This window comes from Staurois parvus, unplaced genomic scaffold (assembly GCF_062004578.1).
Source record: "Staurois parvus isolate SC_StPar_1 unplaced genomic scaffold, SC_StPar_1.0 ptg000172l, whole genome shotgun sequence".
Classification (NCBI taxonomy): Eukaryota; Metazoa; Chordata; class Amphibia; order Anura; family Ranidae; genus Staurois; species Staurois parvus.
Window position 1 is genome coordinate 11,960,183 of NW_028317968.1, and position 24,537 is coordinate 11,984,719.

General features: G+C 39.4%; 1 protein-coding gene across 1 annotated transcript in view; it reads left to right on the forward strand.

Moving 5' to 3' along the window:
- Positions 1 to 20,326, forward strand: part of MFSD2A (MFSD2 lysolipid transporter A, lysophospholipid) — a 28,274-nt gene extending 7,948 nt beyond the window's left edge. The window contains exons 4-14 of the mRNA XM_089676689.1: positions 4,071 to 4,194; positions 4,299 to 4,377; positions 5,411 to 5,583; positions 7,834 to 7,924; positions 8,016 to 8,137; positions 10,128 to 10,211; positions 10,678 to 10,761; positions 12,358 to 12,470; positions 14,727 to 14,870; positions 15,944 to 16,120; positions 19,340 to 20,326. Of these exons, the coding sequence (XP_089532815.1) occupies positions 4,071 to 4,194; positions 4,299 to 4,377; positions 5,411 to 5,583; positions 7,834 to 7,924; positions 8,016 to 8,137; positions 10,128 to 10,211; positions 10,678 to 10,761; positions 12,358 to 12,470; positions 14,727 to 14,870; positions 15,944 to 16,120; positions 19,340 to 19,394 (1,246 nt within the window). The 3' untranslated portion in view covers positions 19,395 to 20,326. The remainder of the gene's footprint in view (positions 1 to 4,070; positions 4,195 to 4,298; positions 4,378 to 5,410; positions 5,584 to 7,833; positions 7,925 to 8,015; positions 8,138 to 10,127; positions 10,212 to 10,677; positions 10,762 to 12,357; positions 12,471 to 14,726; positions 14,871 to 15,943; positions 16,121 to 19,339) is intronic.
- The last annotated feature ends 4,211 nt before the right edge of the window (positions 20,327 to 24,537 follow it).

The following is a 24,537-nucleotide window of genomic DNA, read 5'->3' on the forward strand; positions in this document are numbered from 1 at the left end:
TCATTTGGGGGTGGGTGATGGCATGAAAACCCACAGCTTTGGTCCATGTGATCCTGTCTGGACAGTAAATACAGCATTTATTTTATATATAGATATAGAGATATAGATATAAAATGTTTTGTTGCGGAAGGCTGGGTGTAGAGTAGGGTAACGTATAGAGGCTCAGTGTAGTTTGTAGAGCGGAATATGGATTCTATTAGAAGTGATAAGGCGAGTGTATGAAGTCCTGAGCTATTAGTGACCTGTGTGTTATCAGTAAATGGAGATTATTTCAGGACAAGGGCATTGGCTGTATGTACACATCAATATGCATTTTACAGACTGTTTGACTTGTAGGTTACATGTGCCTCTGTGTATTGCAAAGTATGCCTAAAAATAGCAGAATTGGATTTCCTATAGTATCAAAGGTAATGAGCGTATATGGGGGGGTTAAGAGGGCTGCACCGCATTCCTTTTATTATAAAGTCGAAGAAATAATTAGGTACTTCTGCGCCCCCCCCAAAAAAATAGTTTAGCCACCATTGATAAATGTATTTTGCTATGCTTCACAGACTTGGGCACTTGGTTCCATTCAGTGCTCAAAGGGTTAACCACTTGGCCATGGACGTGGTGCTTCTGCGCTCTAGTTCCTGTCTGACGTGTCCCTCGCCTGATCCATACAAAGGCATGCCTCACGAATGAGTTAACGTATAAAAAAAGGAAGAGGAAGGCGGGAGTGTTTCTAAAGCACAACACACCACCTATTTCAGCCAATCAAAGAGCTGGGTGTGTACAGCTGCCTTCAGGAAGCCAATCACCTAGGTGGGAGTGTTAAGTCATTGACTGACAGTTGTATTTGGGGTTACTAAAGGGCATAGCTATAGCAAAGGTAGTGGAAGCCATTAATGAACACAGCAGATGACTGTTACACTGAGTAACAAAGCACAAATACGGGGCTCACATAAACCTGTCTATATATTTCACACTGGAATATTTGCTTCGTTATACACTGATCACTGATCTGGGTACCTTCACAAATATTAACGTAAAATACCGTATGATGCAATCAGCTGGGGGTAATGAAAATGTATATTTATATATACCGTATATATCATACGAAAATACCATATGATGCGATCAGCTGGGGGTAATGTTATATTTTTAATACTGTAGTTTGACATCTGAAACAATAGATGAAGTCATATAAATGACAGTAAAACATACAGTACAATGTTGTGCTATATGTATTCTGTTTATTTTTTTTTTAGAAATTCTGGTATCAAAAGAGAACTGGACAAAGAAAATGCATTTATTTGAAATTATTTAATATTTTGGTTTGCCATCTGAAAAAATGGATGCCGTCATAAAAATGACAATTTAACATACAGAAAAACATCTATGTGCTATAAGCATCCTGTTTTTTATTTATAATTTTTTTTGTGATAGAAATTCTGATATCAAAAGGGAACTGGATCATGAAAATGTGTGGTGTATTTTTTTTTTTTTTTTTTTTGGGCTTTTTTGTGTGACTTACATTTTGATATCAAAAAAGGAACAGGACAATGAACATTTATTTCAGGTACTTTATATAGCGATGTCAATTTACGCAGCGCTTTTACATATATATTGTACATTCACATCAGTCCCTGACCCTCAAGGGGCTTACAATCTAAGGTCCCTAACTTACATTCATACATACACATACTAGGGCCAATTTAGACAGGATCCAATTAACCTACCAGCATGTCTTTGGAGTGTGGGAGGAAACCGGAGTACCCGGAGGAAACCCACGCAGGCACAGGGAGAACATGCACACTCAAGGCAGGTGGTGCTGTGGTTGGGATTCGAACCATCGACCCTAGTACTGCCAGATGGAAGTGCTAACCATTTAGCCACTGTGCAGACCATGCATTTTTATTTAGTACTGTAGTTTGTCATCTGAAGCAACGGATGCAGTCATAAAAATGACTGCAGCATACAGAAATACATCTATACTATAGGCATCCTGTTTTAATTTTTATTTTATTTATTTTTTTAAGATAGAAATTCCAATATCAAAAGGGAACTGGATCATGAAAATGTATTTCTTTAATTAAATGTATTTAATACTGTCGTTTATCTCGTAACCATGGACGCAGTAAAAATGGAATCCTACAGAAAAATGTCAGTGCTGTATGCATCTCATTTTTATTTAATTCTTCTTTTTTGGGTAACAAATTCTGATCGGAAAAGAGAACTGGTCCTTTTCGTTATAAATAAAGTCAGATTCCAGTTAAATGTCACGTGCTTTAATCAGAATAGGGAAATGGCAAGCTTTTATTTCAGTGTGTCTAGAGGACAATCTCTTATGTTGACAGGTGGTCTCTAAGGAGAAGTAAGAGGCAATTTCTCCAGCAGTAAAAAAAAAGTCTTTTTAGGAGAGTGAGGGGTTAAAACTTTCATACTACTATCATTCTGTCTCTCTTGGGAAAATAATCCTCAATCTGTCCTAACAGCAAGATTACTGCTGTCTGTATTCCCACTGGTGAAAATCCTTCACATTTTTGTCTTATTAATCACCTGCTGCAAGATGTAACTTATCCCTACTTTATCCAAAATGGAGAAAATCAGTACCGCTTTGAAATGCCCCTGTTATCGCTTGCATGTACAGTATACAGTATGGTACATCCCACAGTTGGCTCATGTCAGGAGAGTTTTCTGTTGGGAGTGATGCATAGCAATATGGCTAAAGAAACCATAAAAAAAAATTAAACAAAAATTGTGTGATATGATTTGTTCACTTTGCAGTTGCTGGTGCAGTACGTGATGGAATCATTTTATAGTTTGTTTGATGTGTGTTTGTGTGTTCTCTTTTTTTTTTCTCTATAGAATATAAGCATGAGAGAGGGTGCATTATAATGTGTGTTTTAGAGGCTGTAGCAAACTAATTTGTCCTTTTTGTAAATTATTTTGTCACGCATTGTGAGATTGTTGCAGTCTATATAACAAGGACTAATGACATGAAAGCCATAGCAAGTACACAACATGATCTATTTTAAACTCTGATGAAAAAAATGTATGGAATTTAGAACTTTGGGCATTTTTCTACTATTGTTATGAGGCTCTTACTTTCACTGATGTGAAGCACCATTCCTTCCACTGACACCAACAATGAGACACCAACAATATTATTATTATTATACAGTATTTATAAAGCGCCAATAGTTCGCTCAGCGCTGTACATTACAAAGGGGGACAGAACAAGTGACAGAACAATACCAATACAATGCAAAACATGAGGGGATTGAGGGCCCTGCTCTTTCGAGCTTACAATCTAGGAGATAGGGCACTATTCCTCCCACTGACACCTCTGATGGGGCTCAATTCCTCCACTGACGCCTATGATGGGGCACTCATCCTCCTCAAACTTACCGCCAAGTCTGAGACATTGTCTACTCCTACTGACAGTGGGATTTTTTTTTACTCTCACTGGATACTCTGACCCTCCTAAGGTCTGAGGAACGGAAATTTGGCCCTTTTTTTTACATTTGGAGATGCTTTTGAATTTTTCTGTGCTGTAAGGACAGTGTGGAAGTATTGAGAGCACTGAACACTACATTTTCGCAATGTGAAGCTTTGATATGAAGGTAACTTGTGTTGTAGTTCGAGGACACGCATAGCTAGAGACCCACATTCAGCACTTTTCTTGACATCCTGTAACGAGTGGATATCTCCGTTTAAGAAAAATCTATTTGGAGCAGAAAAATAAAGTTAGTGGGATCACTCACCTGCTTGTTACATTTCCCAGCAGCAAAGTCTTTCCAAATGAATTCCTGGTCTGATCCTCCCAGCAGGATGGTTGAATGGGGTTCAGGATAGATTTACCACCAGTGCAGAGATCTTGTTTGGAAGTTCTCAGCAATCGGAACCAATGTCTTCTTTCACAAAACTAAAAACATGTCACCAAACGTATTTATTCCTATTAAAAATGCACCACAGCAGAGGTGCTTGGTTCACTAACTAAATGAAACTCCAAACTTTTGTCTATAGAAGTATGTTTCTGATAATTAGTTTCTCATTCTTTCTTTATATTTTCCCCTTTTTGCATGCAGGATAATCCTGTCCACACCCTTTGCTGTCATCTGTTATTTCCTCATCTGGTTTGTGCCTGACATCTCCACTGGTCAGCTGGTGTGGTACCTAACCTTCTACTGCCTTTTCCAGACCCTTGTGACGGTGAGGACTGGGACAGGGCATGGTGTTAGCCTATGATCATGTCAGGTTAATGGGGTAGAGAGACTGTCCATCTTTCCCTCTAACTTGTTATTTCTGTTCTGCAGTGTTTCCATGTCCCTTATTCAGCTCTTACAATGTTCATCAGCAAAGAGCAAAGTGACCGTGACTCTGCTACAGGATACCGTAAGTATTTTCCTATACTACCTTTTATATGAGAAGATTCAGATGAAAAGTTTTTTGACTACATATGTTTTATGAAATGGGTCCTGGTGTTTTTCCCTGTATCATACATAGCTTTTTATTCTTCCTGTGTAATTGTGGTTGTTGCATGACAGAGTGGCCACAGACATGCAAGAATCAAGTTGAGGACAAGGGGCATAACTAGTGGTCAATGTAAGCTATATTTAAACTAGCAGACACAGAGATTTGATCTGAAAAGAAATGAGGCCAGTAAGCTTCGAAAGCAAGTTGCTTTTATATTAAGGTGAGGCCACCGTCACAGATGTATGCAAAGACCTTTTTTACCATGTGTCCCCTTTTAATGTGCCGATGAATGCAATGTGTTCTAGTAGGGAAAACAGCTTGCAGTGTAGCTGGGTTACTGATATCTTCTGTGTTTAGGAAAATGGAATGACCCCGGATGAAAAAGTATGCTTTATTTAATACTTGTATCCACCACCAATAATGCTCTTCCCACTCACTTGTGTGTGCAGAGGGTGTTGGATAAAAGTGCTTGCTCATTTGAATGGGGAATGTATATCTTCTGAGTATATGTAGCATGGCCATATGTGGAATTTTGTGATGAAGAACACAAACATTTTAAAGCTGAATTCTAATTATGGCAATTTTTTGAATAGTTCTACTGGTCCAGCTTGGACCAATGTAAGCATGTATGTGCCCTATCTGTGAGATCTCTGTGGCAGCTAGAAATCACTGTAGTAGGCACGATTATTACAGTGATCTCCCCGAGCTTCCGGGTCCCATGGCAAACGGCTGCCCTGCTGATTTGGTCAAACAGGAGGTAGCTTGCTTGGCATGGGCACCATTCAAGGACCACTCTACTTTCTTAATGAATGTAGAGGGTTATCTGATTGGATGAGGTATTTAATTTTTTAATTAGTAGGTTTTTTGTTTGTTTTGTGTTTTTGTGTTTTTTGTTTGTTTTTTTGCTTCTTAAAGTGTTACTTTCTAATTTCTTTGCATTCTGTTCTTACAGGTATGACTGTGGAGGTCCTGGGAACTGTACTTGGCACAGCAATTCAAGGACAGATTGTGGGTAACGCGGATACCTGTGTGCCTAACTCCCTTCAGGCTTCACCTTTCAATACTTCTGTGGCTTCGGTAGAGGAATCCATGGCTCCAGAAAACTCTGTGTCTATTGCTAACACAGTGAGTTACATTCTTATAACCAGAGCTGTATTTCATGTAAAGTCTTCATACTAGCAAGCAAATGCATTTACCCAAAAATGGTTGTACAATCTCCTTCAGATTTACCAAGGATTAGTACAGGGGCCTACTTGAAGCCTACGTTTTTCTAAAACTAAAAACAAAAGAATCAGCACAAGGGAGACATAACTTAGTATGATGTCCCTTGTCATGATTCTTCTTCTGCTTTCAGTGTCTTACACATCTTTTGTTGTCCCCCCATTGTACCCCTTATATTTCTTTTTGTTTTTTGTTTGTTTTTTTTTAGTTTTAGCTAAACTTGGGCTTTAAACAATCTGTTTAATTTTATATCCAATCAAATAGACCCTCATGCTATTTTAGTTTTTCGTAAATCTGCAATGAGACTAGCCACATATTACAATCTGTGTAGCTTTTGTGTTATTACTTCTGTTATAACTTCTGTACTATTATTGATTGAGGATATGTAATTGGCACTATGCAGAGATGATAGTCATTGATGTATTGTTTTGTCATGAATGCTTCTTCCAGTGCCTTCTACTACAGAACTTTCGTTTACAAGGTGACCTGAAACATGGGCTGAGGCCTAAACTGGGCCTGTGGTGATTCATTTTTCCATGTAGAGAACGGGCCACAACCTATGTCTCCCACCTATCCACAGTATTTCACTTTCTATTGTCCGTCCTCGTAGCCTGTATATTAACAAAGACCGTACAGGACACTGCTTATAATTTTTTTTTTTTTTTCTTTTATAAACTAGCCGTATCGTTAAGTATTGATACCTGACTGATTTGATTGCCATGGACAGCTAAATATCTGTGTATAAAAACTCCCAAATTTTATAGTATGCATGCTCAAAATGTTGGCAGGCTTATCACTGCTGAATTATGGCTCCAGTGTTAGGAAATCCTAAGTTCTCTGCAGGCATCATGAGCTGGCAGCCTGCACCTCTTCCAACCTCTAACAAATTTAGACTAAAACATTTTTGGTGTACAGCCAGCTTAAACTCCCTGCAAGATTTGCAACACATGACCTCTTCGCCACTGTTTTTTTTTTTTTTTTTTTCCTTTTGGCAAGCAATACAACTACTCAGTTTTCTCCAACTCTTCAGGGGTTCTACCACTTTGCAACAACTCTGTAGTTTTGAAGGAATCTGCGCAGAGGGTGCCCACCTTGAAAATGTGTATAAAGCACACGCCATGTTGGTTAATCCATCTAATCTTGCATGCCCCCCTCATACCAGCTTAAATGTGTGAAAGATCTCAAACCCAGTTTTTTTCTCAAAGAGAATGTGTCCTATTTCTTCACTCATAAATGGCGATTTCTAGTTTCCTCAAAGAAAGAGGGGACAAAATACTCCTAGGTGGTACAACAACCGTTCCAGACTTCCTTTAAAATATTCCAATGGTACTCTCCCCTCTGCTCTAGATGTGGCTGACAAGGTTAATGCTCCACATGATTTAGAGTTGTCTGCATGAAACAATGGAGCTTCACGTGATCTAGAGCTGTCTATATGAAACAATCAAACCCACCTCTACTAATGCTGTGTTTTTCAAATAATATTAATTACTGCCTGGAAGATCTCACTTCTTCACTCAAACATAATGAAGAACACTGCAAAATGTATTTCACATTCCCTCAAGAATACTGAACTCTATCAGAATCTGTCAGACAGAGAAGGCTACATGCACAACCAGGTGGGGGCTGCTATCTGTGGACCACACTCTTCTCTAGTTCTTTCTCCCTCTCCTCTCCATCCTCCCACCCACCTATCCTTTTTTATTCCCCCTCTTCCCCTACCTTGCCCTCCTTCTCCCTTTTTTAATTCCCTACCTTACCTCTGGTGTGTTGGGCTGTTGTTTTTTGTTCCTAATTTTCCATCAACATCCCTACCCCAGTTCTTAATCTGTAGGGCTGACCAATTAGCCCCCTCTCTCATATCCTGCTAGGGGTTAGTCCAGCAACCGGGGACTCTCTGCTCCTGGCCTACAAGTATTCCCATGAAGTAAGACCTACTGTGACCTCTATACCATGTCCCTCTTTTTGGATTTCAAGTGTGTATTTACTATGGGTGCTAGGCATTGGTTCATCCTCATATTTTGTACTGAAGCCTCCTTAACCATGTTTGCAAAAATCGAAATAACAAATGAGTTTAAATCTTATGTAGGAACAACCTTCAATATACTTGTACTAAGCATGAAAGATAATTCACCTTTGCACATATGTGTTTTGCAGAGAGATGCCTACATGATTGCAGCAGGTGTCATATGTGCCATCTATATACTATGCGCTGTCATACTGTCACTTGGTGTACAGGAAAAAAGAGGCAAGTAGACCATGGTCTTCATTTTTTTTCTATTACTAGCTGCAGCTGTTCCTAGTTATTCACCTAACATGTCTTTCTCCATCTTCTACAGATTCCTGTGAACTTCTCTCTGAACAGTCAGTATCCTTTTGGCAGGGCCTGAAACTTGTTATGAGCCACAGACCATACATTAAACTGATCACTGGCTTCCTCTTCACATCATTAGCTTTCATGGTAGGTCAAGAAGGCTTCATACATATGGGGAAAGTTGTACTAAAACTGGAGAATGTAAAATCTGGTGCAGCTGTTCATGGTAGCCAATCGGCTTCTAACTTCAGCTTGTTCACTTAATCTTTGACGATAAAACCTGGAAGCTGATTGGTTTCTATGCAGAGCTGCACCAGATTTTGCACTCTTCCATTTTAGTACATTTTCCCCATATATTTATAAGCAAATACAGAAAACGTACTTCTTCCTTTTTTTTTTTTTTTTTTTTTTTTTTTTGGAGTGTAATTAAATGTATCTAATTCTCTTTTTGTTCTCCTGGCTGTACATCCCTCCTGCATCTATGCATGTTTAAATTATTTGGTTTATTGTATATTAAACATATTCAGTTCAATTTTAAAACGGTTAATAAAAATGTAGGTTGCAGTGTCCCCCCGCAGAAACATTTGATAATTAGCTTTCATTGTTCTTACTATTCTTGCTGGCCTTTACAGATGGCAGCTTTCAGGCAAGTTTAAATTTGCTTTCAATTGCAAAATGAATTATGAATGCAGCCTACTGCCATCAGTTTTTTCTGACCCTGTGAAATGATTGAAAATGTCAGTGAGGGTTGCCTTGATTTTGTTCTGTTTTTGCTAATGAAAGCTGTTGAAATTGTCTCCAGTTGCTCTGTGTGTGTGTGTGTGTGTGTGTGTGTGTCATTAGTGCTTGAAGGTGGAGTGCTAGTTACTGTTGGCAACTGATTACTTTTTTTTATGTTAAAATACCTAGGTCTGTATGTTACTGTACCCTTTTTTTTTTTTTATATTCCATTTTTAAAGTGTTACTAAACCCAGGCCCCTGCATTCACTATATCTGGTCTCCCAGAGTACACACAACATAAAATGCAATTATTTTAGTAAATATTAACTGCTAAATACCTTTTCTCATCAGCAGCATATATCAGTCTTGTGACTTCTATCAGTGTCCAGCTGAGCACTGGTTAAAGCTTATAGGAGGAATTTTCATTCTGCTCTGACTTCCCTATGAGTCTGCATAACTCCTGACCCTCTGTCTGGACAGTGCTGATTTGGCCATGTGCTGATCACATGCACCCTCCCAAGAAAAAAACCCTCTAGCCATATACACCAAATTGAGCATGTGCAGAATGACCCCTAGAGCTCTGTACTATCAGCAGATGGATTGGGGACAGTAGAAAGGGAGGATCAGAGCAGTTGGGATCAAACTGCCTTTTTACATAATATGGAGGAACAACCCTGAGCATGTACACCAAACTGAGCATGTGCAGATTGACTCCTAGAGCTTTGTGCTATCAGCAGTTGGATTGAGGACAGTAGAAGGGAAGGATCAAAGCAGTCGGGATCAAATGGCCTTTTTACACAATATGGAGGAACAACCCTGAGCATGTGCACTAAACTGAGCATGTGCAAATTGACTCCTAGAGCTCTTACTATCAGCAGATGGATTGGGGACAGTAGAAGGGGAGGATCAGAGCAGTCAGGATCAAACAGCCTTTTTACACAATATGGAGTAAAAACCCCTTAGGTCCTACAGGGAGTATAAAAAGCATGCTTTACTGCATATTCAGATTGATTTTGCTCTTGTGGGTTTAGTAACACTTACATTTGACTACTGCTGCAGCCTCCCTGCAAGTTGAGACCAATTTCCAAACTCTACCTATTACAACCACAAACTTTCTTTTATGGTGGCAAACCCATTTTTCATTTTGTGCTCTCCTCAAAAGCAACATTAGCTTGAAAAGCAGGTTCATATATGTAAATGAGGCTCAGTATTGTTGAGGTGTTACTGATATGGAAAACCTCAAATAATTATGGTAATCCTTTGGTTATACAAGTCTTTTAGACACTGATTTCCAGTGAAGTGCTTAATCATAGGACAGTATAATTTTTTTTTTCACAATCTTGCATGAATCAGCTAGTAAAATGACAATTTGTGTCCTGGAAAATCTTCTTCTGAATTATAATTCTTTGCATTCCAGCTTCTGGAAGGAAACTTTGCCTTATTTTTGAAGTACACACTTCAGCTGCGCAAGGACTATCAGAATATTCTGTTGGTTATAATGGTGAGTGTGAGATCTTTAGGAAACATTCTCTACGGTGTCAGTGAATTCCTCCTCACCGGGATCAGGCTCCCAGTGTCCTTTCCCCCTGCATACACAGTTACATCTACATATGTCTTTGGTACAGTTTGACAAGCCGTCAATTTTAGCAGTAGCTGTTCTTGCTGATTACAACTGCATATATCCAAGGACTCCAGATACTTAACATTCAAAGTCAAGTGTACAAAGACTCTTTTGTTGTGTCAGCTCGGAGACAGAAAGTCATTGTAAGCTAGCGAATATAATATTCAGTCCCATATCCCTCCTCCCTTCCCTTTTGAAAGATTGCTGAAGCCTGAATCCCTTGAAACTATGTAACACACAAATCTTCCTTTTTCTCACTTTTCTTTGCTTGTCCACCCCCTTTCCAAAAGTTTCTTCACTGGGTTTTGAAAAGCCTCAGTTATTCTTTTACGGTTTTCTCCCACAGATTTCTGCTACACTGACAGTTCCTTTTTGGCAGTGGTTCTTAACTCGCTTTGGGAAGAAAATTGCAGTCTATATTGGGATATCGGTGAGTAAAAGTAGGGGTAATGTAATCTAACTAGCAGATGCATGGAAGGAGTGACACCGGCTACTTGGCACAGGGAACTATAGAATGGAATGTCAGGCATCTGATCAGTGTTAACGTTTGCTGCCATCCAGTGGTGGTTTTTAGAAGATTGGAAAAGCGAACACTTTTCTTTTGATCTTAAAAGAAAGCTCCCAGTCTCCTGAAAATGATAGTTATCTGCCTGCTTTGAGTAATTTAAAATGCAACAAGCGTGCAGCAAGTCAGAGGAAAGTCAAAACTTCAGGTCAGTGACAAAAAAACAAATGCCTGTGGAGCAGCATAAGATCCTTTGGGAGATGGTGCCTCCACCCACTTATTACAGCTCCTTGGGGAGCCTCTCTAGGGTCATCTATTTAAGATGCCCTAGCAGCCTCAATTAGCATGCCTCAATTTGAAGTAACAGCAGCTTCCAAGACAGGCTGCCACACTCCGCTCTATTGTGAACAGTAAACCAAGCAAATTATTATTACAGGTACTTATATAGCGCCGTAAATTTACATATATATTGTACATTCACATCCGTCCCTGACCCTCCAAGGAGCGTACAATCTAAGGTAAATTAGCAGGGAAACCTTTCCACTGTTCTTCCCTGTGACTTTGTTCTTTCAGTTACTACCCATAATTCAGATTAGTCAGTAAACTACCATTTTATCCCAAAACCCTTCTGTTTTCCTGATTGGTTTTCCTAAATTTAATATTTAGGTATGTAAAGTATGGCATAAAAATATACATTTTAGAACTATTTGTGGACAGAACTAATTTACAAAGTTTAGTAATCCTTGGCCAGCAATCAACTTTTTTTTTTTTTTTTTTTTCTAGTGTTTTTGGTTTAGAAGATAATAAATGTTGGTTGTTATGGGTAACCCCAGTCTGTATAGTGAGAATTACCCTATTAAACCTCTTCCCATATGGAATAAAAATACATTTGAAAAATATTTTAAAAAATTTTCTTCCCAAATATATTGGCATATTTGATAGAGATAGATATATAGATATAGATATATATATATATATATACACATACACACACACACACACAGAGATTACACACACACATAGATATATATATATCTATGTGTGTGTAATCTCTCTCTGTATATGTGTGTATGTATATATATGTGTGTGTGTATATGTGTGTGTGTGTGTGTGTGTGTGTGTGTGTATATATATATATATATATATATATATATATTAGTGTTGAAATGCATTTTTATTACAAAATAATGCATTTACAAATATTTTTAAAATGTATTCTTCACTTTTTTCTAACATATAAGAGTCATTTTAACATACATTTGTAAATGCATTCCAAAAATGTGTGTGTGTGTGTGTGTGTGTGTGCCAAAACTGTAGTATTTCAAATATATGTCAATATATTTGGGAAGAATATTTTTATAATTTTATATTTTTCTTCAATGTGGGTTAGTATGACTGCTTCTGTACCTGTATACATTGGAATTTGTATATATTTTTTTTTTAATCCCTATTTAATGTATGAATCTTGCATTCATAGGAAATTGTATTTTTCATCTGTAATCTTGCATGTGTCTGTTACAGTCCGTTATCCCCTTCATGATTGTTGCTGGCGTTGTAGAAATCAACCTTATTGTAACATACGTGTTTGCAGTAGCTGCTGGACTCAGTGTGGCTGCAGCCTACCTCCTACCATGGTAAGTAAAACTAATTAGTCTTCCTTTTATCAGATCAAGATGGGCTAGGCGGGACACTGATTTTATGATTATGGGACTATAAATTATAAAACCACTAAGGAATACTAAAATATTAACACAAGTCACTACTCCTTTTTTACCTGGCCATACATGTGTAGATCTGTAACCCTTTAAGCAATCGTAAGTGATAGCCATATGTGACAAATATTGGCCAGCCATACCATTCTGTTGACAGTGGGAGTGACTGTGAAAAGCTGCATGTGTGTGTCGGTGTGGCCCTTGAATGATTACAAACTCAATCCCTGCCATTTCATATTTAAATATCTGTTGACCACAAAAGTGACAGATTATGCACTTTAACAGGGAAAGTCCAAAGGTACCCATAAACTGAAGATGGTTCATCTAAGAAAAACAGATGCCAAAGACAAACTAATCAAACCAGACTGAAAAACATTTGATTGCCTTATCGTACCTTCTACCTCCTACTTTTTATAGGTTAAACACAAATGGCCATTTGATGCAGTCATTCATGTTTGACTCCACTGGAAGCTGCCGATGCTTTGAGGGTGGTTGGGTTGATGCCATACATCTGCTCTGTCAGCAGCAGCCTTTAAACCTAAACTACACAGGATTTTTAATACAATAGCTCAAGAGTTACCTTTTGCTGGCAGTCACCTAATGTGCAACATTGACTTTCTATATGTTCCAAATGAGACACTTGTCAACATAAGATGTACTATTGTTACTCCATGATTAAATAGCTCCTATGTCATTTTGGGGATAAAGCAAGCCTCAAATGTTAAACTGTTAAGATTCTTTTAAAAGTAAAAACAGATACACAGCGACAGCCTACTTGATTGGTCATACATTAGGTGGATGGTTTAAAGCGATTCTAAAGGTTAATTTGGAAAATAACAAACATGTCTATACTTACCTGCTGTGTGTAGTGGTTTTGCACAGAGCAGCCTAGATCCTCCTCTTCTCGGATTCCCCACAGGCTCTCCTGTCCCCTCCCTCCTGTTGGGTGACCCCACAGCAAGCAGCTTGCTATGGGGACACCCGCTGCTCCGTGTGTTCATTCACACATGGTGCTGCGGCTTGGTCCGCCCCCTCTTTCTTCATTGGCTGACTGGCTGTGATTGACAGCAGCGGGAGCCAATGGGGAGGCAGAGACCCAGGACAGCTGAGGCTATCATTCACATTGCTGGATCGCGATTAGTCCCAGGTAAGTATTGAGGGGTCTGGGGGTACTGCTGCACACAGAAGGTGTTTTACCTTCATCCATAGAATGCAGGAAGGTAAAAAAACCTTGAGCCTTTGCAACCACTTTAAGTAGGCACTCGCGGTACGTAGTTCTGGGTAAATATAAAGGGGAATTGTGAGATTATTATAATATTGTAGGATTATATGTGTGGCTATTGTAAAGAAGAATTCCATTTATGTATAGTGACATTAATCCAGCTTGGAGCAATGTAACTATGCATATACCATGCCTGGCTAATGCCCCTGGAAGCTGGAAATCACCACTACTACAGTGATCTCCACTAGCTTCTGGGTCCTGCTCCGAGTGGCCGACCCGCTAAATGCTGGACACAGGTCAGCCACTCACATTGGTGTCATTCAGAGAATGCTTTTGTATTTTCTGAATGCATAGAAAGTGTTCTCTGGTTGGATGAGCTGGAGAGATGGGAGATGACATGACGCAGTGTCTACTTCAGTGATTTCCAGCTTCAAGGTGCATCGGTCTGGTGTATGCATATATAACATTGATTCGTGCTGTAAGAAAAACTTTCTGCTAATCTGCTTGTATAGATCTGCATTTGTGATTGGACATGCATGAAGAGAAACTTTCTTCAGCATGTTCTGTTCATGAGAAAATAGAAGGGATGGGAGAAGAGATGAGCAGCTCTGACAGATGCTACAAGGGCTGCCTTACCTGCAGATAGGGATATCATAGCAATTGGGAAAGTTTGCATAGCCTGATTCCTATAGACACAAGATTGTTGCTAGCACTGTCACTTGATGGCTATGGGTAACTTATTTTTAGTGTTCCAAAGATCTAATGTGTACATCTAAATAAACGACCTTTTGATTATTATTATTATACAGGATTTATATAGCGCCAACAGTTTGCTCAGCGCTTTACAATATATAACGATAAATCGTTTTACAGTCGCTTTACAATATAATGATAAATCGCTACATTTTAATTGCTTGTCTCTAAATTCTATCACACTTTTTTTTTCTCCTTTTTAGGTCTATGCTTCCTGATGTTATTGATGATTTTATTCTGAATAACCCAGAGTCTCCAGGACATGAAGCCATTTTTTTCTCTTTTTATGTTTTTTTCACTAAATTTGCCTCTGGGGTTTCGCTGGGAATATCGACGCTAAGTCTGGAGTAAGTATGCTTTAAAAAGGCCAGCATAGAGAGAGGAATCCAAATCCATTCCTACCATAAGAAAATGTGATGATCTTGTCTTGGGCTGTGTCTTTTAGCAGCAGCATGTCACTATGGTCTAGGCACCGTTCACACTTAAGCGTTTTTCAGCTTGATGATCAGAAACTCCCAACAAGGAAAATCCCAGTTATTTCAATGGCCCCTGTTCACATTTGAGCGTTTTGTTGCCTGTAGCAACATGCGCTACTTTTCAGGCAGATTTGAGAGTTTCTGTCCCCATAGACATCAATGGGAAATTGCCTGAACAGCAAAAAATTAGCTTTTTTTTTTTTTCCCCCCAAGCATTTTTTCAGGCTTTCAGCTCAAAAAGCAGCTCCTCTCCCCTTTTCTAGCATCATTTAATACCTTTTTTATAAGCACACATCTGGTGATCAAAATGAAGGGCTTCCTTCTGGCAGTTGAGGCATTCATTGCTCTCATTTGTGGCCACCCCTGCATCTATGATCCCAGGGATCCCCTTTTTATGACCTGGGGAAGAACCACCAGATTCTGGGAGGAAGTGGGACAAAACTTGCTTCCCCAGTGGGACAACTACATTGCTCCCAAGATCAAGGAGAAAGGTACAGAACTTTTCTACAGCAGCCATGTGCTTGATTCTGGGTTTTTTTTTTCTGTTGTATGTACCTAGTACATATCTACACAGGTTTCTATTAGCCCCAGAAAAAATGCCAAAATGAAAAAACACGTATGATATTTGCAAATCTGCTATAAAATTAAAAACAAAAAAGCTCAATATGCCTGAAAACACTCAGCTGAGTGTGAATGTAGCCTTCTGCTTCCCTGTCTGCTTTCTGCTACTGAGTCTTGGTGCATCCCTGCATTGTTTTCCAGTGTCCATATGGCTGCTGCAGGGAAGACTTGGTGTTGGGATGTTGCCTTGGGTAGCACAGTGGGATGGTATAGTCCAGGGTGAGAGGCTATAAGGATAGGAATATGTGCGTTTTATGTATTTTCTGTTGACATACTGTTTTTGCAGTCTGTGCTTTAGTCACTCATGATCCTTTTCTAATCAGTTTTGCAGGCTATCAGGGCCGTTCTTGCTATCAGCCAGAGGCTGTCAATCTGACACTGAGGTTGTTGGTCTGTGCTGCTCCTATAGGTTTGATTCTTGTTGGACTGTTACTGTTTAAACTTTATCCAATCGATGAAGAAAAGAGGAAAGAAAACAAGAAAGCTCTACAACTTCTCAGGTGAGAATTAAATAGATTTTGAAAGTGTACCTATAATGATTTAGTTGATAATTATCATTTGTTCTAATAAATTCCTTTTAGAATTAGGAATTAAACAATTTGGTGCACTTTCCAAAGGCATAAAGGGATGTACAGTGGATATGAAAAGTCTACACACCCCTGTTAAAATGTCAGGTTTCTGTGATGTAAAAAAATGAGACACAGATAAATAATTTCAGAACCTTTTGCACCTTTAATGTGACCTATAAACTGTAAAACTCAGTTGGAAAACCAATTGAAATCATTTAGGGGAGGAATAAACATAAAAAACTCAAATGTGGTTGCATAAGTGTTCACACCCTCTTGTACCTGGGGATGTAGCTGTTTCAGAATTAAGCAATCACATTCAAAATCATGTTAAATAGGAGTCATTACACATCTGCCATCATTTTAAAGTGTCTCTGATTAACCCCAAATAAAGTTCAGCTGTTTTAGTAGGTCTTGCCTGACATTTTCTTAGTCGCATCATACAGCAAAAGCCATGGTCCGCAGAGAGCTTCCAAAGCATCAGAGGGATCTCATTGTTAAAAGCCATCAGTCAGGAGAAGGGTACCAAAAATTTCCAAGACATTAGATATACCATGGAACATAGTGAAGGCAGCCATCATCCAGTGGAGAAAAAATGGCGCAACAGAACTGGATGTCCCTCCAAAATTGATGAAAAGACGAGAAGAAAACTGGTCTGGGAGGCTGTCAAGAGGCCTACAGCAACATTGAGGATCTGCAGGAATATCTGGCAAGTACTGGCTGTGTGGTACATGTGACAACAATCTCCCGTATTCTTCATGTGTCTGGGCTATGGGGTAGAGTGGCAAGACTGAAGCCTTTTCCAGCTAAATTTTGCAAAAACACATCTGAAGTCTCCCAAAAGCATGTGGAAAATGTGTTCTGGTCTGATGAAACCAAGGTTGAACTTTTTGGCCATAATTCCAAATGATATGTTTGTCGCAAAAACAACACTGCACATCACCAAAAGAACACCATACCCACAGTGAAGCATGGTGGTGGCAGCATCATGCTTTGGGGCTGTTTTTCAGCTGGAACTGGGGCCTTAGTCAAGGTAGAGGGAATTATGAACAGTTTCAAATACCAGTCAATATTGGACCAAAACCATCAGGCTTCTGCTAGAAAGCTGAACATGAAGAGGAAGTTCATCTTTCAGCATGACAATGACCCAAATACTACATCCAAATCAACAAAGGAATGGCTTCACAACAAGAAGATGAAAGTTTTGGAATGGCCCAGTCAGAGCCCAGACCTGACTCCAATCAAAAATCTGTGGGGTGATCTGAAGAGGGCTGTGCACAGGAGATGCCCTCGCAATCTGACAGATTTGGAGTGTTTTTGCAAGGAAGAGTGGGCAAGATGTGCCATGCTGATACTCATACCCAAAAAGACTGAGTGCTGGAATAAAATCAAAAGGTGCTTCAACAAAGTATTAGTTTAAGGGTGTGCACACTTATGCAACCATATTATTTTAGTTTTTTTTTTTTTTTGGTTTTTTTTTATCTTCCCTCCACCTAAAAGTTTTCAGTTTGTTGTTCAACAGAGTTGTACGGTTTATAGGTTACATTAAAGGTGGAAAGTTTTGAAATGATTTATCTTTGTCTCATTTTTTTACATCACAGAAACCTGACATTTTAACAGGGGTGTGTAGACTTTTTTTATGTCCTAATTATTGAAAACCTCTTGGAACAGAATTGTTTGTCTAGGCGATCGCGCAATTATTAATTGGGTTCTTTCACTCTGCAGAGTCAAAAGCTGTGTAGCACAGACTGTCTCAGATAGATATATTTTCACAGGCACATTCATAATGAAGACAGGTTACTTTCACTACTAGCTCTCCATAATAACACCTTGATGAGCGGTCAACCCAACAAAAGCTTGGCAAATACAGTCATTTTAAATGAGTAAAGCTGGGCATAAAAGAAATGGAATACGGCCAATTCAACAGGCAGTTTGACAGACATTGATTAATTGACTTCTGTCAAATGGACATACTGACTGGAAAAATGTTGATTAGTGCATTCTGACAGTGGCAGGAACTGCTGTCAGAATACGGTGTAGGGGGAATCCCTCCATCCACCTCACTTGTGTGGATGGACAAATCCGGTTTTTTGGGTTTTTTTTTTTTTTTTTTTTTTTTTTTTTTTTTTTCAGCCTTCTGGATGAACAAAAAAAGTCTGACAAGCTGTATATCTTTTTGTCTTTTCTGTTCTTCAAAAATGAATTACTTTGAATACATTAGAAATGTAAGCATTGTGTGACATATACCATGTGGATGATCTGGACGTCATAATTTGTTTGGATTGTGGAATTGTTGAACCTAAATGTATTGTATTGTCTGTGTCCTGACTTGGAGGTTTCACCCTCTTTGTCCTGGTGATCACTGTCACAGTGACATCAAGCAATGGGAAATTCAAAATGATACAATTGTGGAAAAAGGAAATCTTCTAGTGAGGACAACTGTTCTATTGAAAAATGTCAGAATATTTCCTTTCATTACTTGTGCCTCAGGGACAGAATAAAGGGCAGTCTCTCCAATGGGACACAAAAAATTTGCAGGGGTTTTACTATTCCATACTCCAAACACACAAATATCTTGAATAAGTACAAATGTTATGCCTGAAACCAATCCAGAAATGTGGTCTGGAAAAGGGACATTGACCAGGCCCCTCTGTTTACTCACTAGCAGGGAAAATTAAACCGAGTCAATGGACCTTATTTATGAGTGTTCAAGGGAATACCCTTTTGCTTCTCCATTAAATTTTCAAGCTGTTTGCTAAAAGCAATTTTTTTTTATCCTAAGTGATCTCTAGTTAAGCAAAACTGTAAAGGTTATTGGAAATTTTAAGTGCCAGCATTTAGGACAGGCAACATTTCCAGCAGGTAAAATGATAAAAATTCTACTCTTTTTCCAAGGCAGGGGCAGACTGACCATTTGGAAACTCAGGCACTGCCCAAGGGCCCAGGGTCAGTAGGGGGCCCCATGAGATGCCCCTGGTACTTTTTTTGAGTTTGGGCAAGGGCACAGGGACCCTATGATCCCCTATTGCCCAGGGGCCCCATGAGTTGTCAGTCCGCCCCTGTTCCAAGGACATATTTTATATATAAACTTAGTTTTTGCTTGAAATTTGCATATGCTGCTGTGCTTACACATGGTCTGTTTCTCTTCCTCAGAGAGAATGATCGAGACTCTGATTCTGACTCAATTGAACTTGCAAGTAATTTATGACACAGGCAAATTGTCGTCTTAACGTTTACACACAACTGTAGAGACATTCAGTTCACCCCATCGGGAGAAGGTACCAGCCAATGAAAGACTTTACTGCACTACGCTCTTAACTTTCCCTCTGGGGACAAGTGCCAACCCTTTGGTGCTATCTGTGCTTGGAACACACTGAATGCTGCAATCCTACTGAACCTTGCACTAACATAGGGCAAATGTATTAATTTAACTGTACATTTCTAACTAGGTTTTGTATATAAAGACTTTATCCCAAATGTTGGACGAATGGAGAAGGTAATTGTAAAATACTGTACATGTGGTTAAAAAGTTGTCTCGGCAGGTTGTAAAAACTCCCTGCAAATTGCCAAACACTTGAGATTTTCTAGGGTATGTATAGTAATAATAAATGTGGACGATTGTGTTTTATAATAAATGTATACGCTGCTATGTATTATGTGAATCTTGCTATGTACATAAGTATTTGTAATTTATATACGACAAAAATATTGCCTCCTGAACATCCTTAAAGATTTAATATACTGTTTTTCGTATTTATTTTACATAAAGCACATGGGCAACACTTATTTTGCAAGCATACTTTTTTAAAATTGTATTATGAGAAGCTGCATGTTGATTGAATGACCAAAGTAACACATGGACCATCTTCTGACTCCGAGGGCAGTGCCTCTGACAAAATATTAGAATGCAGTATTAATGGTGATCGAAACTGTGTGGTTTTGCGGTTTTAAAAAGCGGACTATCTGACAGTGTATGCTTGTATGTTTACAACTGTACATGTGTGCAAGATTTTCTACAAGTTGAATGTTCATTTATAGAATTAAAAATTAGCAATGTTTTTTGGGGGCTTTGTGTTGTCCTGGGTAAGATTATTTTCTGTAATTTGAAACAAACATGATGCATAAATATATGGAAAATTACAGATTTCCTGGCTTTTCTTTTCATGCTGCATGTAATAAACTTCGTGATAGGGCTCCATATGGGTACAGCAGGAGAAAATGCTTCTTGTTAATGTCTGTCTGAGCTTATCTCTGAAAGCATCAGCACTTATCTGTACAGTTGGTATTCCATAGAGGACCACCCAGATATTTCCATCTCCTTTGAACCAGCATCACACAGTGATTGTACATTGTCCACATAAAACATTGATGGTATCAAACGATGCTTATCAAATCCTTTTTGGATTTGTGCTGCCCCTACAGATGTGCACAGTACTTGTAAACGCTGACCAGTATTGCACAGATCAATATGTAATTGCACATATCAAGATGTAATGCACAGCTACACTAAAAAATCGTAATAATCCATACCTGTGGGTCTTTGGTGGCGATTTTCACCAACACTGGTGCAGCTCTGCGTGATAGCCAACCAACTTCTAACTTCAGCTTGTTCAATTAAACTTTGACGATAAATCCTGGATGCTGATTGGTTTCTATGCAGCGCTGCACCAAATTTTGAACTGTCCAGTTTTAGTAAATAACCCCCTTTGTGATAAACCAGTAGGTTCTGTTTCAGATACAGAGAACGTGCTCAGCAGCTACAAAATGAGGCACATGAGAAAGCTAAAAGGCTAGGGATTCCTTTTTTTTTTTTTTTTTTTAAAGTGTCAGTCCACCCAAAATGTATTTTTCTGTGTATTGGTTGAAGCTAAACAATTAATCCACCTGATTTTAATATGTCTCGGGCTCCTGAGTTCTTCACCCTTGCAATGGCCATTATATGGGTTTCCCACTCTCCTATTACATTTTTTCTTTTATAATCTAGAGATGCTGAGCATACAAAAGTAGATAGGAACTTGGTCAGCAATATTTTCAGAATATACGAGACATCCAAGAAACCAGGGACTGACTATAACTGTCTAGAGGTAGGGGAAGCAAGCTTACCACTTGTCTTCTGAGAGGACTTTAGTTGTCTATCCAATAAGATAGGAGCCAACAGACCCATCTATTGCATGACTGCATATGCCTAGCCATTTGTATTCACTGTATGTTTAGGCAGATACCCCCTGGCCATTGCCTTTTCTCAGGGAAACCGTAACATCTGAGAAGATGATGATAAAAATGTGAAAAATATACAAATCACAAATCTGAGAAGATGAGTCCTGATCAAGCAACTCTTCCCTAAAATCAGTTGACTGGGGGTGCCTGCTGAGCTGGTGGACTAAAGACCACATTCAGCCATTCCCAATTTATCATAATTTTGCAACAGTCCTGTCATGTTCATGAACATCCCTTTAGACTGTGGCTACCTTCAACATTTTAATTTATTGTTGGAAAAACATTTTAATGGGTTACCTGCTTCATTGGCAATCTATTGATTCCAGGTGAGGTGGTTGAACAAAACTAAAGGGGTAGCTACAGCCCTGAAAAAAAAAAGTGTACTTTTATGTCTGATTATGTAAATTTGTTTTGTATCAGGTTCAGATTGGTAATGCAATATAACAATGGTATGTAGCTATGTTTCATGATTGCTATGGAGACTTCCTAACAATTCTAGCTAATGGAAAATGTAATCCTGGCCTCAGCAGTATAATATGCTTACCATGCCTCCTGCTGTTGCTTGTCTCGTTGCCACTCTGTAAAATTGGCCGTGCTACAGAGCATTACATATGTTAAAGAATAGACCAATTAACATCAGAACACACAGCGCAATCTGTGTACAGAAGTAAGTCTCCCAGGTCCTTTTTTTTTTTTTTTTTTTTTTTCTGTTCAGATTCTTTACAGGAAAACTGCTAAAATGCACGTATTGCATCTCCTTGGTTTGAGTGCTCTGGACTTTTTTCAAAGCAAGACTTCTCAGTGAAAGGTACAATTTAAAGACTCCCGCTCTGCATATTAGCCTCACTCATAGGTAGCCATTGAGCTGAAAAATGGCATCCTCTGTCTGAGGATTCTCGCACATGCATTCCACTACATGGAAAATCTTTCTTAATTGCATACCTTTTTAATCCAGTAAGCATGCCGTGAAAGGGCTGCAGTAATGTGGCCAAGTGTCGGGCAGGTGCCTGCACTGCCTCATAGTGACATCAGACTTGGGCTGCTGGCACTAAGAGCATTCCAGCATGAAGAGCTCAGAAAACCGAGATCTGCAAGATACTGACATTTACGCACAGTTTCAAGGAAACCTTCACTTATAGAAATAAGAGGGCTGCCATTGCTGATCCCCATTGCAGAATGTTCATTGCCTAGCTATCTCTGGCTTTAATACTGTCGGATCCTGCCGCCATGCGACGGATCCCCTCGGGCCGCGGCGGTGCGAGTGCGCAGGAGCGTGCAAGTGTGTGCATGCGCAGGAGCGTACACGTTACTGCAAGGCGGGCTTTTTAAACCTGCAATACAGTGTAATCAGTGCCTTCTGGTCTATGACATCCTCCACTCCATAACTTGATTCTGTTGCCTGTATCCTGATCTGACCTGACTAAGAAAGAACTGCACCGACCCAGACTATCCGCTTGCCTACTCCCTTGTACTTGATTTGCTCGTTTGATCCTGACCCAGCTTGTCTGACTCTGCTGCACCTACTTGAATCTGCACCTGGCTTGTATCCTGATTGCTGCCATACTTACCTGCTGCTGCACCTGGCCTGCATCCTGGTCACCACCATACCTGCCTGCTACCGCATCCACACTCCTGTGTCCAGTCCCAGCCTGCATCCTGATTGCCGCCATATCTGCCTACTGCTGCACCTACGTTCCTGCATCAGGATGTCCTGGGTCTTCATCTACCTACCGCCAGCTCCAGACCTACCCGACACTCATGCCAGTCCTAGCTTTGCGCCCTCTGTTTCCACTATTGGGCTCTGAGCGACAGTCGTAAGAGGACGCCTCCTCTCCACGTCAGGCTCCCCAACAAGGTACGTGACAAATACCCTCTTGCTAAACTTGAACAAGCATGTAATTTATAAAGTCTTAGGCTAGGTTCATATTTGTGCATTTCAGATAAGTTGCGCATGTTGCTGCAACGCACAAACATCCATCCCTTTTGCAGGCACACAGTGCTTTCCAACAAACCTTGCTAACGTATGTGTCAAAACATTTATTTTGTGTGATTTTTCGCGTGTAGTGCAGACCACTGGAATAAATGGGCTACCATCAATGCGACATGCAAAAGTGCACATGTACCCTCACATCTGCATACTGTAGGTATGAATGGAACCTTAGGTTTGTCAAGGTAAAATAAATAAAATTTAAAAACATATACCATGTATCTCTGCACAGTCATTATGTAGTACGTTTAATAATTTCAGTTCTTGTACCTGTATATGGATTGCAACAATTTTTAATTTTTTGCAAATTATAACAAAGTAAATTACTTTGTTTTAATTTAACAGAAGATCTTATACCCCATCTTAATTGTACAGTACAGGACATAATATTCATAGGCTGGGTTATACCTTTAGACTTTTTGAGGAGACACCCACTGGGGCATGCCCCTATAACCCTACCTTATTCCAAGTCTCCAGTTTTTTGCTACTGTCCTAAGGTGTTCTATGTCTCCTCCCTTACAGAGAAATCACTCTTCACTTAACTAGGCTGTAATTTTGCTTCAGGTTCTTCAATCAACTCTTCAGTCATTACTTCAGTAAGCCACAGGTTGCTGTCCAGGTCCATGGCTGTTATTCCTCCCTATGGAACCCAGACCCTTAAGACGCCTCTGGAGGGGGTATGCTCACCATGATGAGTGAATCCTGGACCCTATATACCTTTTTAGGTAGGACAGGGTCTCCCGGTCTTTTTTGCTCATCCCTGTAGTCTCATAGCAAGTAATATGTACTGTACATAGTTAGTCTGGCTGAAAAAAGACAAAAGTTCATTGATTTAAAAAAAAAAAAAAGTTATAATCCTACACCCACAGTTGATCCAGAGGAAGGCAAAAAAAACCCCAGCAAAGCATGATCCAATTTGCTGCTGCTGGGAAAAAAATTCCTTCCTGATCCCCCGAGAGGCAATCGGATATTCCCTGGATCAACTTTACTTATAAATGTTAGTATCCAGTTATATTCTGTGTATCTAAGAAACAATCCAGGCGTTTTGTGAAGAAACCTTTCCGTGTTTGGAGATTAAATTTCTTTTCCTCCAGACGTAAAGAGTGCCCCCTTGTCCTCCTGTGATGACCCCAGGGTGCATAACTCT